The sequence below is a fragment of the Schistocerca piceifrons genome, chromosome 3 (assembly GCF_021461385.2).
Source record: "Schistocerca piceifrons isolate TAMUIC-IGC-003096 chromosome 3, iqSchPice1.1, whole genome shotgun sequence".
In the NCBI taxonomy this organism is placed as follows: domain Eukaryota; kingdom Metazoa; phylum Arthropoda; class Insecta; order Orthoptera; family Acrididae; genus Schistocerca; species Schistocerca piceifrons.
In genome coordinates, this window is record NC_060140.1 from 458,692,249 (window position 1) to 458,705,450 (window position 13,202).

At 38.5% G+C, this 13,202-nt stretch overlaps 1 protein-coding gene across 1 annotated transcript in view; it reads left to right on the top strand.

The window, feature by feature from the left end:
* The window catches only part of LOC124788743 (venom carboxylesterase-6-like), a 132,664-nt gene that overhangs the window by 107,065 nt on the left and 12,397 nt on the right, over nucleotides 1-13,202 (top strand). The window contains exon 7 of the mRNA XM_047256025.1: nucleotides 6,362-6,512. Within this exon, the coding sequence (XP_047111981.1) occupies nucleotides 6,362-6,512 (151 nt within the window). The remainder of the gene's footprint in view (nucleotides 1-6,361; nucleotides 6,513-13,202) is intronic.

The window sequence follows — 13,202 nt, forward strand, 5'->3', positions numbered from 1 at the left end:
ATTTTCAAATAAACCAAAATGTTGCATTAAAATCTCATTAGCAGTACTGGTAAATATTCTAAGTATGTGAGCCTTATAGTCGTTACGTAATCGTGCAACTAACAAGCAAGAATGCACACACACAATAACACTGTGTCGTCTGTTCACAATAACAATGCATTCGTAATTTCTGTTTAAATAAATTCTCTTGGTTCTTGACTGGATATTTAACTTCAAACATTGTTGCATGTTAATAGATTCTAAATCTGACAAAGCATACTAGCGATGTAAAGTGAAAAGTTATATGGCAAAGACAAAGTTAAAAAACAGATTATCTTTCAATAAACGGTTTTACATGTGAAATGTGGTGCAATCCTTTACTCTTCATAGTACGCAGAGTTTCAACCTAAACGCAATTATCATGCGGTATACATCGGTAAAGAATACTGGAATTTTTCTCAAGGTTACCGTCTATGTTATTTTTCTCTGAGCCAGCCGGCGCACGCGGCTGCCTGCGGTGCGAGTCATTGTCTGTTCCTTTGTTGGCGCGTGTCGTTATTGGGATTAGGAGACCTAACTTCTACAAATTCACCTTGTCGAGAGGGCCCTGCCCTGTTTAAATCCTGCCAGTTCTGATGCAATTCAGGTCTGTCGTTACGATCATATCGTCTGTCGTCATGTCGGTAGTTCCTGTAGTTTCTTTCTTGTCGGTTAAGTGGTGGAGAATTTCTCCCTGAATCGTAACTGCGCGCTGGACCATTGCGTCTAAAGTTATTCTGTCTCCCGTAATAATAATTGTTTTGGTTCCCATATTGTCTGTTTCTCTGATTGTCTCTGTGATAGTCATTACCGCGGAGAGGTGATCTTTCCCTGTAATTATTACTACTCTGCCAACGGTTGTCATACTGGTGGTGTCTGTTCTGGTCACGATTTGTGTTGTGAGAATAGCCTTGTTGTGTCCAGTTATTATTTCTGTCATCGCGGAATTGTGATGGATGTGACCTGTAATTGTTGCGCTCCTGTTTTCGCGTTCCGCGATTGTCAGTGTCAATTTCCAGTTCTTGTAAGAGCCCCTGAAAAGCTTCAATGTCGTCTTTGCAACGTCCTGCCAAAGTAAAATGTCGTAAATGTTCAGGTAATTTGATTAAGCAAATGCGGATGAGTTCTGAGGGGTTGTATGGGTTTGACAGGTACTGATTCTTGTGCAACATGTCTTCAAAATATTTGACATGACTGGAAAATTCAGATTGTTCAAAGTGTTTCATCATCATGATGCTATGTTTTACTCAGTCTTATGTAGCTTGAGACCAATATGCTGAGAGGAACGCATGGTAAAATTCTCCTTCACTGTGACAATCGTGAATGACCGATCGCATTCTTTCAGCTGGTTCATTCTCTAAGTAGCCACACATAAATTCTAATCTGTGCTCTAACGACCAGTTGGGAGGAAAACAATGAGAGAATTGATGGAGCCATGCTTGTGGGTGAATGTCGTTGCCAGAATTCTTAAATGTTTTGAATTTACGTGTAGTAATCAACAGCTTATAGCCAAAATCATCATGTCGGCGAGTCACATGTCGGTCATTGTTACGTCGTTTCGGCGGTTCCATCTCAAAATTCGGTGTGCCTTGCCAATTTCTTTCATAATTTCCGAAGTGTACTGTGTTATTATTTTGTGGTTGTTCCGTATTTCTAAGTCCCTCTTCCCGTGTTGGAGCGCGAGTGTCCTCTGAAATATGTAATTTTCGTATTACTTGTGCCAACTGATCTTGTACTTCCCGGATTTCTCTTTTGTGTTGCGTATTAATTTGATTCTGATTTTGTTTGAATTTCTTAATTTGTTCATACTCCTCTGTGTCAGTGATGGCTATAGGTCTTGTGTCATTCAGATCATCATCTACCTTTGTAGATAAGTTAGTGAACTGATCTGAAAGTTCAGCTACTTTATCCGTTAGTGAAATTATTTCCTCTGTGTGTTTTTCTGAACCAAGTTTCAGAGTGTCCATTTGTGTTGAAATCGTATCTAATGTGTCCTTTAAGCTTTCCTGAGTTTTTGCAAGTTGCATAACCGAATCGGTGGATGCAACTGAGTCAATTTTAGCTTGCAAGGTCTCATGATTTTCATGAACAGTAGTTTGCAGTTCTTTTATGGCTGCTTCGTGATTCTGTAATGCATTTTCATGACGCGAAAAAATAGGTTGGAAATGCTCACAAATTTGTGCTTTTACGTCATTACAGACTTTTTGACATTTCGATTCTATTTTATGTAACTCAGTAGTTAAATCTTCACGTGTTTGTTCAACTGTGGTGTCTAACTTTTGAAGATTTTGTTCCATTGCGTCTAACTGTTGCTGTGTTTGTCTCTGGTGTTGTTCCATTGTGTCTAACTTTTGAAGATTTTGTTCCGTTGTGTCTAACTTTTGAAGCTTTTGCTGTGTTTGTCTCTGGTGTTGTTCCATTGTGTCTAACTTTTGAAGCTTTTTCTGTGTTTGTCTCTGGTGTTGTTCCATTGTGTCTAACTTTTGAAGCTTTTGCTGTGTTTGTCTCTGATTTTGTTCCATTTGTTGCATTAGCTGTAATAACAATGCATTAGTGCCTAGAATCTGTTCCTCTACGCTTTTCGGCAGTGCATTTGCACCGGCAACATTCACATTTTGACAAGCAGAAAATGTGTCTTGACTTATTTGAGAAAACGGTGAGGACGCAAAACCTGAATCTACAGTATTTGTAAAACTGTGTCCTGTCATTTCGGATTCCTGAGGCGAGCTGTTGCCGAGCGATCGATCGATAATGCTTCCCTGTTCACTAATTGTTTCACTGTCTACGCCATTGTTTGCCGCCCGCTCCATTTCCCTATGCACAATTACCAAATTACTATGTTGAACATTAGTTAATTCATTACACGGTGGCGCTAACACACTGCTTTCGTCTTCACTGTCATTTCTCAGTTTACTTTGGAGCCTAGTATTACGTTTTTCACACGCCATTATTGTCACAATATTTCACACGACAACACAGAAAAGCACAATTTGAAGAGCAAAAATAACAGAACACATTAACATAGCACTGAAAATAATATCTAGTTAATTGCAAGCGCAGCTGCGAAATACTTGGTGCAAATCTACATGCATGACACAACTGTTTTACTGTACAAGAATGAAAAACTACAACTACAAAGGAAATTCTCTCTACAATTACGCGCTAGCAATAAACAATAGCTACACTAATTACACAAACTACAAGAAAAAAATCAGAAGATTCCAGTGAGGTATCCTCAGCTAAGGGTCGACATATGAAACGTCCCCTTAGAAAAATTATACATGACTGTGCTTAAACTGACACACAATACTTTTAGCGCAACGCAATCTGACTTTCAAAAATCCCTACAAAAGAATGGCCCTGACTAACATTAACCTATACCTTTCACAAATCACTTACCTCACAAAAATCTTCATTACTTTCTAACACTCGAATCTATAACCAATGTAAACAATTTTTTCTTCTTCAGAAACTCTTGTCTTACCACTGCCAGTCTACAATTTGTGTACTCCCTATCTCGACCACCGTCAGTTATTTTGCTGTCCAAACAGCAAAACTCATCTACTACTTTAAGTGTCTCGTTTCCTAATCTAATTCCCTCAGCTTCACCTGATTTAATTCGACTACATTTCATTAACCTTGTTTTGCTTTTGTAGATGTTCATCTTACATCCTCCTTTCAAGACACTGTCCATTCCGTTCAACTGCATTTCCAAGCCCCTTTGCTTTCTCTGACAGAATTACCACGTCAGCTACATACCTTATAGCTTTTATTTCTTCTCTCTGAACCTTTAATTTCTACTCCAAATTTTTCTGTGGTTTCCTTTGCTGTTTGCTCAATGTACACGTTGAATAACATTGGGAATAGACTACAAACCTGTCTCACTCGCTTCTCAACCACTGCTTCCCCATCATGCGCCTCGTCTCTTATAACTGCTCTCTGGTTTCTGTACGAGTTGTAAATATCCTTGTGCTGCCTGTATTTTACCTCGGCTATCTTCAGAATTTCAAAGACAGTATTCCAGTGAGCACTGTCAAAAGCTTTCTCTAAGTCTACATGTGCTATAAACGTAGGTTTGTCTTTCCTTTACCTATTTCCTAAGAGAAGCCGAAGGGTTAGTACTGCCTCGCGTGTACCTACATTTCTGCAGAATCCAAACCGATCCTCCCTGAGTACGGCTTCAACCAGTTTTTCCATTCTTATGTAAAGAATTTATGTTAGTATTTTTTAATCACGATTTATTAGAGTGATAGTTCGCTAATATTCACACTTGTCAGCACCAATTTTTTTGGAATTGGGATTATAGAATTGTTCTTGAAATCTAGGGAAATTTATCTGCCTCATACATCTTGCACACCAGATGGAATATTTCTGTGATGCCTGACTATCGGTAGTTCTGACGGAATGTCGCTTACTCCAGAGGCCTTGTATTCACTTACGTCTTTCAGTGCTCTGTCAAATTCTTCTCGCGTTACACGGTCTCCCATCTCATCTCCATCTGTATCCTCTTCCACTTCTATTACATTTCTTTCAAGTTCATCTTCCATGTATAGGCCCTCTTGTACTCTTTCCACCTTCTGCTTGTAGCGTAGTTCAACATAATGTGTCAACGTGAAAACCATTATCGCCCTGACACAAAAGTCAGTGGTATTTTAAATGATGCTATATTATGAGCAAAAGCATAAGGGAACAGATAAGAACGTCAGCGTAATAATTAACTTGTCTTTTTAAAGTATTTTCGCTGTGTACCCTTCGTTCAAATGAGCAAAAATATTCGCGAAAGGTACGTCTGGAAACTGCAACAACGGTTGTAAACATTGAGTATGTATACAATGTGATATTTGATTATCAACGACAAAAATTGTATGAAATCGTTGAAACCATATCTTGGACAGAAAGAAGAATGGTGCACATTTTACAAGGAAAAAGAATTATTCCATAGCTTATGGCAATATAGATATCGTTTTGTTGACTGCTGACGAAAAGTATGAGAGGTAACTAATTTTTCATAAATGTTTTTGTTTTGACAATTTAAAAATATGATTGCTTTTTATCCGTGTTCAATTGGTATGGCTGAAACGTGAGTCTTCCCACGATAACCAAAAACAAAATAACAATTACAGCGGTGGGTAAGCTGGTGTTGTTGCATCAGAAAAACTCGGAGTTTTCTGGGATGCAAAACAAATGTTTATCATTAATTACTTTATAAAGTGTAAAACAATAACTGGGGAACACTACGCAAGTCATTTGGACAAATTATATGAAAAAATACCTGAGAGGAGGAAATAATTGCAAAATAAAAAACGTAACTCATCAGATCAATGCGCCTTACTTAAATGAGCATAGCTAATGACAAAACCAAGAAATGTGCAATACAGATTCCTTGTAAAACTCTCCCTGTCCGCCACTTGGTACCCTCTGACGTTGTTCTGATATCTTATCCAAAGAAATCTGCGGGTGGAAAACATTCAGAGTACAATAAAGAGGCATTGCCAGTCAAAGATGGGTGTTTTGCAGACCTCCCACAATCTCACTGCAGGAATGGAAAACACTAATTCAAGAACCGTTAATCGAAGCACATTAGCCGTAAATCAGACGACTTCGAAAGATAAGGGCATTTTCAAGCAAAAAAAGGTACACGCTTTCATTGTTATGCCGAGTACTTACCACCTTACCTTCGTAGTTCAATTCAGTATAAACATCTTATGCACATCTAAGCCTTCCAACTTTTTAACTCCGAAGAAATGGCATGGCATATAACATAGTGCTAATAGTACAAACATTATATGTAATATAATTATGTTTGGTATCGTTCAGTTAGTGTAGACAACTTGCGCACATTTGTATCTTCCAGTTCCTGAGTGCCAGAGGAGTATTCGCTCTTAAATAACAATGAATGTATGAAATCTTATGGGACTTAATTGCTAAGGTCATCAGTCCCTAAGCTTACACACTACTTAACCTAAATTATCCTAAGGACAATCACACGCACCCATGCCCGAGGGAGGACTCGAACCTCCGCAGGGAACAGCCGTAAATAACAGTGCAGTGATATGTGAAGTTATCTATAAAGGAGCTAGACGCAAATTTTAACAATACTCTTCTGCAGCAATTACTAAATAACGCAGATCAGTCAGCTGATTGCTCTAAATGCAGATCAGTAATTTTTTAATTTCAGAAGGTTAATGATCGTTGTGTTGAAATATACTGCCAAATTATGAGTATGATATACAACACAGCAACATTTCAGTTTATTGTATAGCCGATATACAGACCTTGTTTCGTTCTACGTAACTGACCACAATGTACTATCGTTGCTGCTTGCTGCTGTCTCTGTTTTCAGGAAAAACAGTTGTTTTCGTACACTCTATGGTATCCTCACACCGAGCCAGACTTGGAAGGTGCCTTCATCTCTGAGTCAGCAATCCAGAGGCTCATCGATGGCCAATTCGTCCAAGTTCCTATCATGACTGGCGTCACATCTGCTGAGTTGGGTAAGTGTCCAGTGCTGCAATATAATGAATTAACACGTTTTAATCATTCTGCATATTGTAAAGTCATACTGGTAGCCTGCATGTGTGACAATCTACCAAGCCACAACTTCCTCCTCAGATGAGCATCATCATCAACATCATCTATCGTAAGTTTTGACCTTTTTCAAGGTAATTAAATGAGTACTTAATTAAAATCCATCATCTAGAGTAATGAAAAATACGACAGTACAGCGTCGCAGATAAATTGATTGTGCTCTATTTGTCCAAAATCTCAAGAGATGAGTCAGTCCGACAATGAACTACGACAAGAGTTCTAATAACGTCATTTCAAAAGAGTCCCGAAAGAGACCATAACTTCTAACACCAATATTATTTCGAGACATCAGTAATTTTCACCATTCAAAGTAAAGTTTATTTGCCGGTCAGCTGTACACGTGTAACAACGGACACCGAGGGAATTGTACTTTTATATCTGGATTATTAATATTAATTCGTCTCACTGGAGTTCATGACCGTCCTCTTCACCGCAAAGGACAACTCTGTATGATTTTCATTTACTAAATCAATGGGAAAAATCGATGCTATATTGGCAATATTGGTATTCCGCGACTGTGTTATACCACATGTTTTAATATAATTTCCGTAATCAACCACAATGTTACTGTGTTATTATCATATACAGTTCTGGTTTAGGCACACTTGCATGTTCCAATTTCAAGAAGACTGCAGCTGATCCTTCCATCTCTTCTTAGAACGCCCAACTTTTCTTCTCCCATGAGGAGTCTGTCAGAACACTAATTAGGTACTCTTTCACCTGACGTCCTTTGAATGGGTTTTTCAGATTTTTTCTGTATTCCTATATTTTATGAAGTATGCTTTTGACACCCAGTGTTTCTAACCAGCTAGTAGTCTTAGGAGTCTCATTTCTGCTGCTTCATTCCTCCTCCGCTAACTAGCGGTAAGAGTCCAAATCTCTGATTCATACATTAGACCTTTTAGTGTTACAAGAAGAACCAGAAATTATGCAACCCTACAGTTTAGTACTGTCTCTTTCGTAACCTTTTTTTTATTTTTTAGGAGAGTGTGGTATATCGTACTTATTATTAGTTGAAATTTTTATAAATTGAATTCTTCATCGTTGGATGTGTGATAGATAACTCACGTCCGAGACATCTGAAAGTACTTTCTTGTTCAAGCAGTTCATTGTAATTACTACTTTTGCCCTTTTTGAAGCTTCTCGCTATAGAATGTCATTACCTTAGTTTTATCTTTTAGACATTGTCATATTATAATCATTTACTGCCTTGTGCAAGGACCAAATAGTTCTCTGAAATTTGTCTTCAGAGTCCACTGAGGTTATTTGATCATCTGCAAATAGAAGTGTATTTATAACTTTATTACTGCGCTGGTAATGATGTACTACTTTGACAAGGAAAAACTCACTCCTTTAGTTGCGGCTCTCGAAAGCGGATTACCTTCTTGCGCTTTGATTTCGTTTTATACGTGCACACTTCGACTTCCACTCATTAGATGCTGAGGTACACCGTTCTTCTCCAAACTTTCATACAATTTAACTCTGTCAGCTTTATCAAAGGTTTCCCAAAGTAGATAAAGGCTACATATTTTGGATGGTTGTATTCTCTGTGTTTTTCAACGTTTCCGAAAGTGTCTTTAGCATATTTGTTATTACTTTCCCACATATCTAGTATCCAGAGTTCAAAATACTAATACCTCTATAACTGTCACACATCTTACGGTCTCCTTTTTTAAATAATGGGATAAAAGCTTCCGTTTGTTAATCAAGTGGAATGTTACTTTATTTCCAACAACTATCAATGGCTTTAGGGATAATGATTCCAAAACATATTTAAATAATTTCACATTATTTTTCGATGTCTTTAACGAAACCCTTAGTTCTTCCACTGATATACCATCAATATGCTTGTCACTAACTGCGGTTTTCACATTTTCTTAATCACTTGCCCATAAACACTAGAAGTAATCCAGTCACTCATTTTCTGAAGTGCGGTTAATATGAATCATGTCTTTTTCATCTTTATTTTGTTGTTTAAGCATCTTATAGCCTTCAGTTTGTTGCCCATGTAAATCCTGCACTACTTCACTCAGAAAATTTTTCCCAGTTTATTTCATTCTTTTGTCTAAAGTTTCATCAACGGTTGATCGTATTATTCGTACTATTTCTTTCCATTTTTCATTAATGTTCTGTTTCCTTACACGTCTTTTACTATTTCATACAAAACTTTTCGTATGACCATCTAATGTCTGAATCTTGTAGCAAATACATTCTTTAAATTTCTTGTTGTATCTGTTTTTTGTTAGTACTTTCATTGCTATAGAATGGAATTCTTAGTTTTCATATTACCAGAAAATGGTCGGTACGAACATCGAATTCTCTGTAGACTCTGGTGTCTTCAATTAATAGAATAACTTTTATTGTAATAATATACTCTATTGCAGATCTAACACCCCCCAGCACTCCATGTAAATTTATCTTTATGTGGCTAAAAGCTCTTTGCTATTCTTTAGTGGTTGAAGGTAGAAAATCTCTTAAGATATCTCCTTTAATGATAGATTTTCTTGTCCTTGCATTGAAATCCCCAGCAGTTATTAAATATTCTGCTTCAGGTATTCCGTTAACCTTCGTCCGTACGCATTGGTAGGTTGCATGTGTTTCCGTGCTTTTGCCCTCCTCTGGTTCATATACATCAATTATATTCACCACTTTTCTCAATATCTTTAACTTGATATGTATTAGTCTTTTATTTATGAACGTGTATGATTGCAATCATTTTCTGTGGGTACTTTTGCAACTCCATCTCTTGCCTGTCCAGTTCTAGTTACTCCACGGTATATCATAATATAATCATTAACTTCTTTAGAGCCTTGCAGTTTCTCCTTTGTTTGTGATATTACAGTTATATCAATTTTTGCAATGAGACTCCTTTGTTGTTTTTCTTTAGTATTTATTCCTCTAAGATTCCAAGACTAAGATTTTTAAAATCTTCCCAGTATTTTATTCTTAAGCTTTTTCCCCGCATTGGCAGTCATCAAAAGATTATTCCGCTTTTCTGCTTGATTTTTGCGAGTAATGCGATAATTCCTCATTTAGAGGATTCCGACGTGTGGCCAGGGTAGCTAGGTGGAAGAGGCTGACACCTCGAGTTATCCCTCCACATCTGGTTTTATAATCATGTCGTCCTTAACTACGGCTATGGATCCATCTGTTGTATAAGATATCCTTGCCTGTTTTGCACCAAGATTGTCTTAAGAATACCCTTCCCCACTGTCCCCTACACTATGTTCCACTCTTTGTCTTACTACTGCGTCATTATATGCGCTTATTTATTCGCGATGCATTCCGAACTACTTGAATTCATTGTAAGGCAATAAAGGTATACAAAAATCTTACTATTTGTATCGAAAAAAATTTTACTGACTAAACAAGTATTGAGGCTACTTATTTGTTTCGGATATGCTCATTGGAACCTCAGCAGTATTCCTCCCCACATTAAAATGTAAATGAAATACAGGTAATTTTCTGCCAGTAAGACGTACTGACAAGTCAATATGTTGCAGTGCTATTTCATCGCTCACTGACTGCATGTCTGCTTTGAAGGAAGATTCAACCACCAAGAAATTATGTCTTAGCGTTCAACTGAACACGGTAAGCTCGATCGCGTCAGTAGCCTGAGACCAAATGTGCAGTAACGGAGTAAAATATCAAAGTTTGTAGGGACAAGGTGTTGGAGATGTTATCCTTCATAAAATCCGGATTTCAGTGTAATGCTGCTTCTACGTGTTTTAAGTACAGGATGCGAGACAATTATCGTCTTTGAGAAGAGCCAATGAATCCACTGAAGTTTTCAGAAGTTCTAAACTGCATGAGTACTGCGATAATTCCCTTCGCGGTAATACTGGAAGGTTCTGGAAGGTTAGGGAGGTGTCTCCCCAAACCTAAGCACTGCGTTCAGCTCGGTGAAGCTATCACTTTATGGTATATTCAGTGGGTTTATCGTGATGTGAAAGAAACTTTTCTTGTCCCTAGTTTACCGAAATAGATTACAGGTGATTCTTCTAGACGCGCAATGCGTAGAGGTTGGTTATTAATGTGTAGGAGTCTGAACCAATGATAATATCTATGCGCAAGAAACAAGCCAAACATTTTGCAGTTAAAATGTTGATTGGCTCAGAAGCCTAAATGTTGTTCTGAATTTTCGTAATCAGGGAGTCGGTCGAAGTCCTTCATGGAGTGAAAGGCAGGTCCATCGGACATGGACGTTCAATTTTTATGGGTACTTTCGAGTTTCGTAAAATGACTACATCATTTTGGTGTAGCCACGCTTTGTTTTACGGCAACAACTGTTTCTAACAGTTAATCGTGTCCTCTGTAAAGCCTTTGTAACTTCGTACCGGAATACGACTTAAGCTGATGTCTACTTTGAATTGTCGAAACAAATTGTAATCTGTCATACAACATTTCAAGTGTTGAGATGGCTGTATGAGCTCTTTCCGAAAGCTAATAAACTAAAAAATAATTGATCGTCAGTTGTGATTTTCATAGATTCATAGATGATTTAGTTCAAGCTGGTGTTATTTGTTATTCGACGAAAGATTTGTATTGTCTGAAAGGGGCGCTGGTCGAAAAACAGGTACTGGTAAATTTTCCTAAAATGAGCATAAACCGTGTCATTTCCAAGCAAAAAGATTTCCAAGGAAAAAGATTTCCCACTTTGGGACTGTTAACTGTAAACTTATTTATTTGACGAGTTTTTCAAGAGCCTGTTGGATAGGAAAAGGAGGTTCTTAGCACTATGTTTCACCTCCGGTGGTCGGATCTTGGATTTTCTGTGGGTACGTGACATTTTCACCTTACCTAACGAATTAAAGCTGTTCTCTACTGTAGCATTGCAGAAATCTGATTACCGCTTTTTACCCGACAGTGGTGTAATTACGTTGAGTAGAAGGGTGCGGCGTGCCACTAACAAAGGAGCCGCGCCTCCTTGTCATCACCGCCTTCACCCAAATGTATGGTATATGTAGGACATGGCCAGAAATGGTTCAAATGGCTCTGAGCACTATGCGACTTAACTTCTGAGGTCATCAGTTGCCTAGAACTTAGAACTAATTAATCCTAACTAACCTAAGGACATCACACACATACTTGCCCGAGGCAGGATTCGAACCTGCGACCGTAGCGGTCGCTCGGCTCCAGACTGCAGCGCCTAGAACCGCATGGCCACTCCGGCCGGCGGTCAGAAATGAAATTGACGGAAGTGGGACCTTCATATGGCAAAGCTTTTAAACGTAATTGCAGTTTGGTGCGAGTCAGATGAGACGAGAGCTATTTATGTTAACTCAGCTTCCAAACAGCGACTGCATCAGTGGGAGGAGTGCAGAACGGTAATCCGAGGGTCGTGGGGTGCAGTTCCTTTATGAAAACTTTATTTTTATTTTTAGTTTTTACGTTACTTACATTTGAAATAAACCGAAATAATGCTCAGTTTATTGTATTTATTAATATTTCGTTAATATTTTCATAAAGGCATGAAATAGAAAGGCAAAGGAAAATTTGGGATTACAAATAAATTTCCAACGAACGATTGCACTTATACAATGTCCACGAGACTCTGCAGATAACTTTCCGAGGAGGGATTGTAGTTAACGAATACAATCTCTTCCTGGAGATTTATTTGCAATGCAAAATTTTCCTTTGCCTTTCCTTTTCGTGCTCTTTATGGAAACATTAACGAAGTATTAGTAAACACAATACAGTGAGCATTACTTCGATTTATTTGCAGTGCAAGTAACGTGAAAATTGAAAATGAAAAGAATCCCGCATAGGGACTCGAGCCTACGACCCTCGGATTACCGTTCTGTACTCCTTACACAGCACCAAACGCTGCCTGGTAACTACGTCAACGTAAATGGCTCATGCCTCAGCCGACCTGCGCCAAAAAATGCTATTTTTTGTAACGCTTGACCATCTGGAGCTGCCCTGCATACTCCATAAATTTGGACGAAATCGATGATTATGAGTAGGCGCTGTCCCCTTACAACACACGGAGCGCATGAACCATGTCTTGGGTGTGCTTTGGTGACTTCGCGATGTTGGGAAGAGAAGAAGCAAACTGTACGACGTATTTACAGGGTGACAGTTATTGAACTATATGGAAAAAAAACCTAAATTAGTTACAAACTACGGCGTGCACATACTTTATTCCACAAGTAAGCCTCAGTACAGATATTCGGAATTGCGTTATGACGTGCTCGATATGCCTGCCATCATTGGCGATGATGTGGCGCAGACGAATAGCGAAATTCTGCATGGCCTGCTGAAGTGTTGGAACATCAATACTGTCGATGACCTCCTGAATGGCTTTTTTCAGCTCAGCAATGGCTTTGGGGTTATTGTTGTACAAATTCAAATAGCTCTAAGCGCTATGGGACTTAACGTCTGAGGTCATCAGTTCCCTAGACTTGGAAACTACTTAAACCTAACTAACCTAAGCACATCACACACATATATTCCCGAGGCAGGATTCGAACTTGCGACCGTAACAGCAGCGTGGTTCCGGACTGAAGCACCTAGAACCGCTAGGCCACAGCGGTCGGCTATTGCTGTACACCTCATCTTTAATATAGCCCCACAAAAAGGAGTCTCATGTGTTC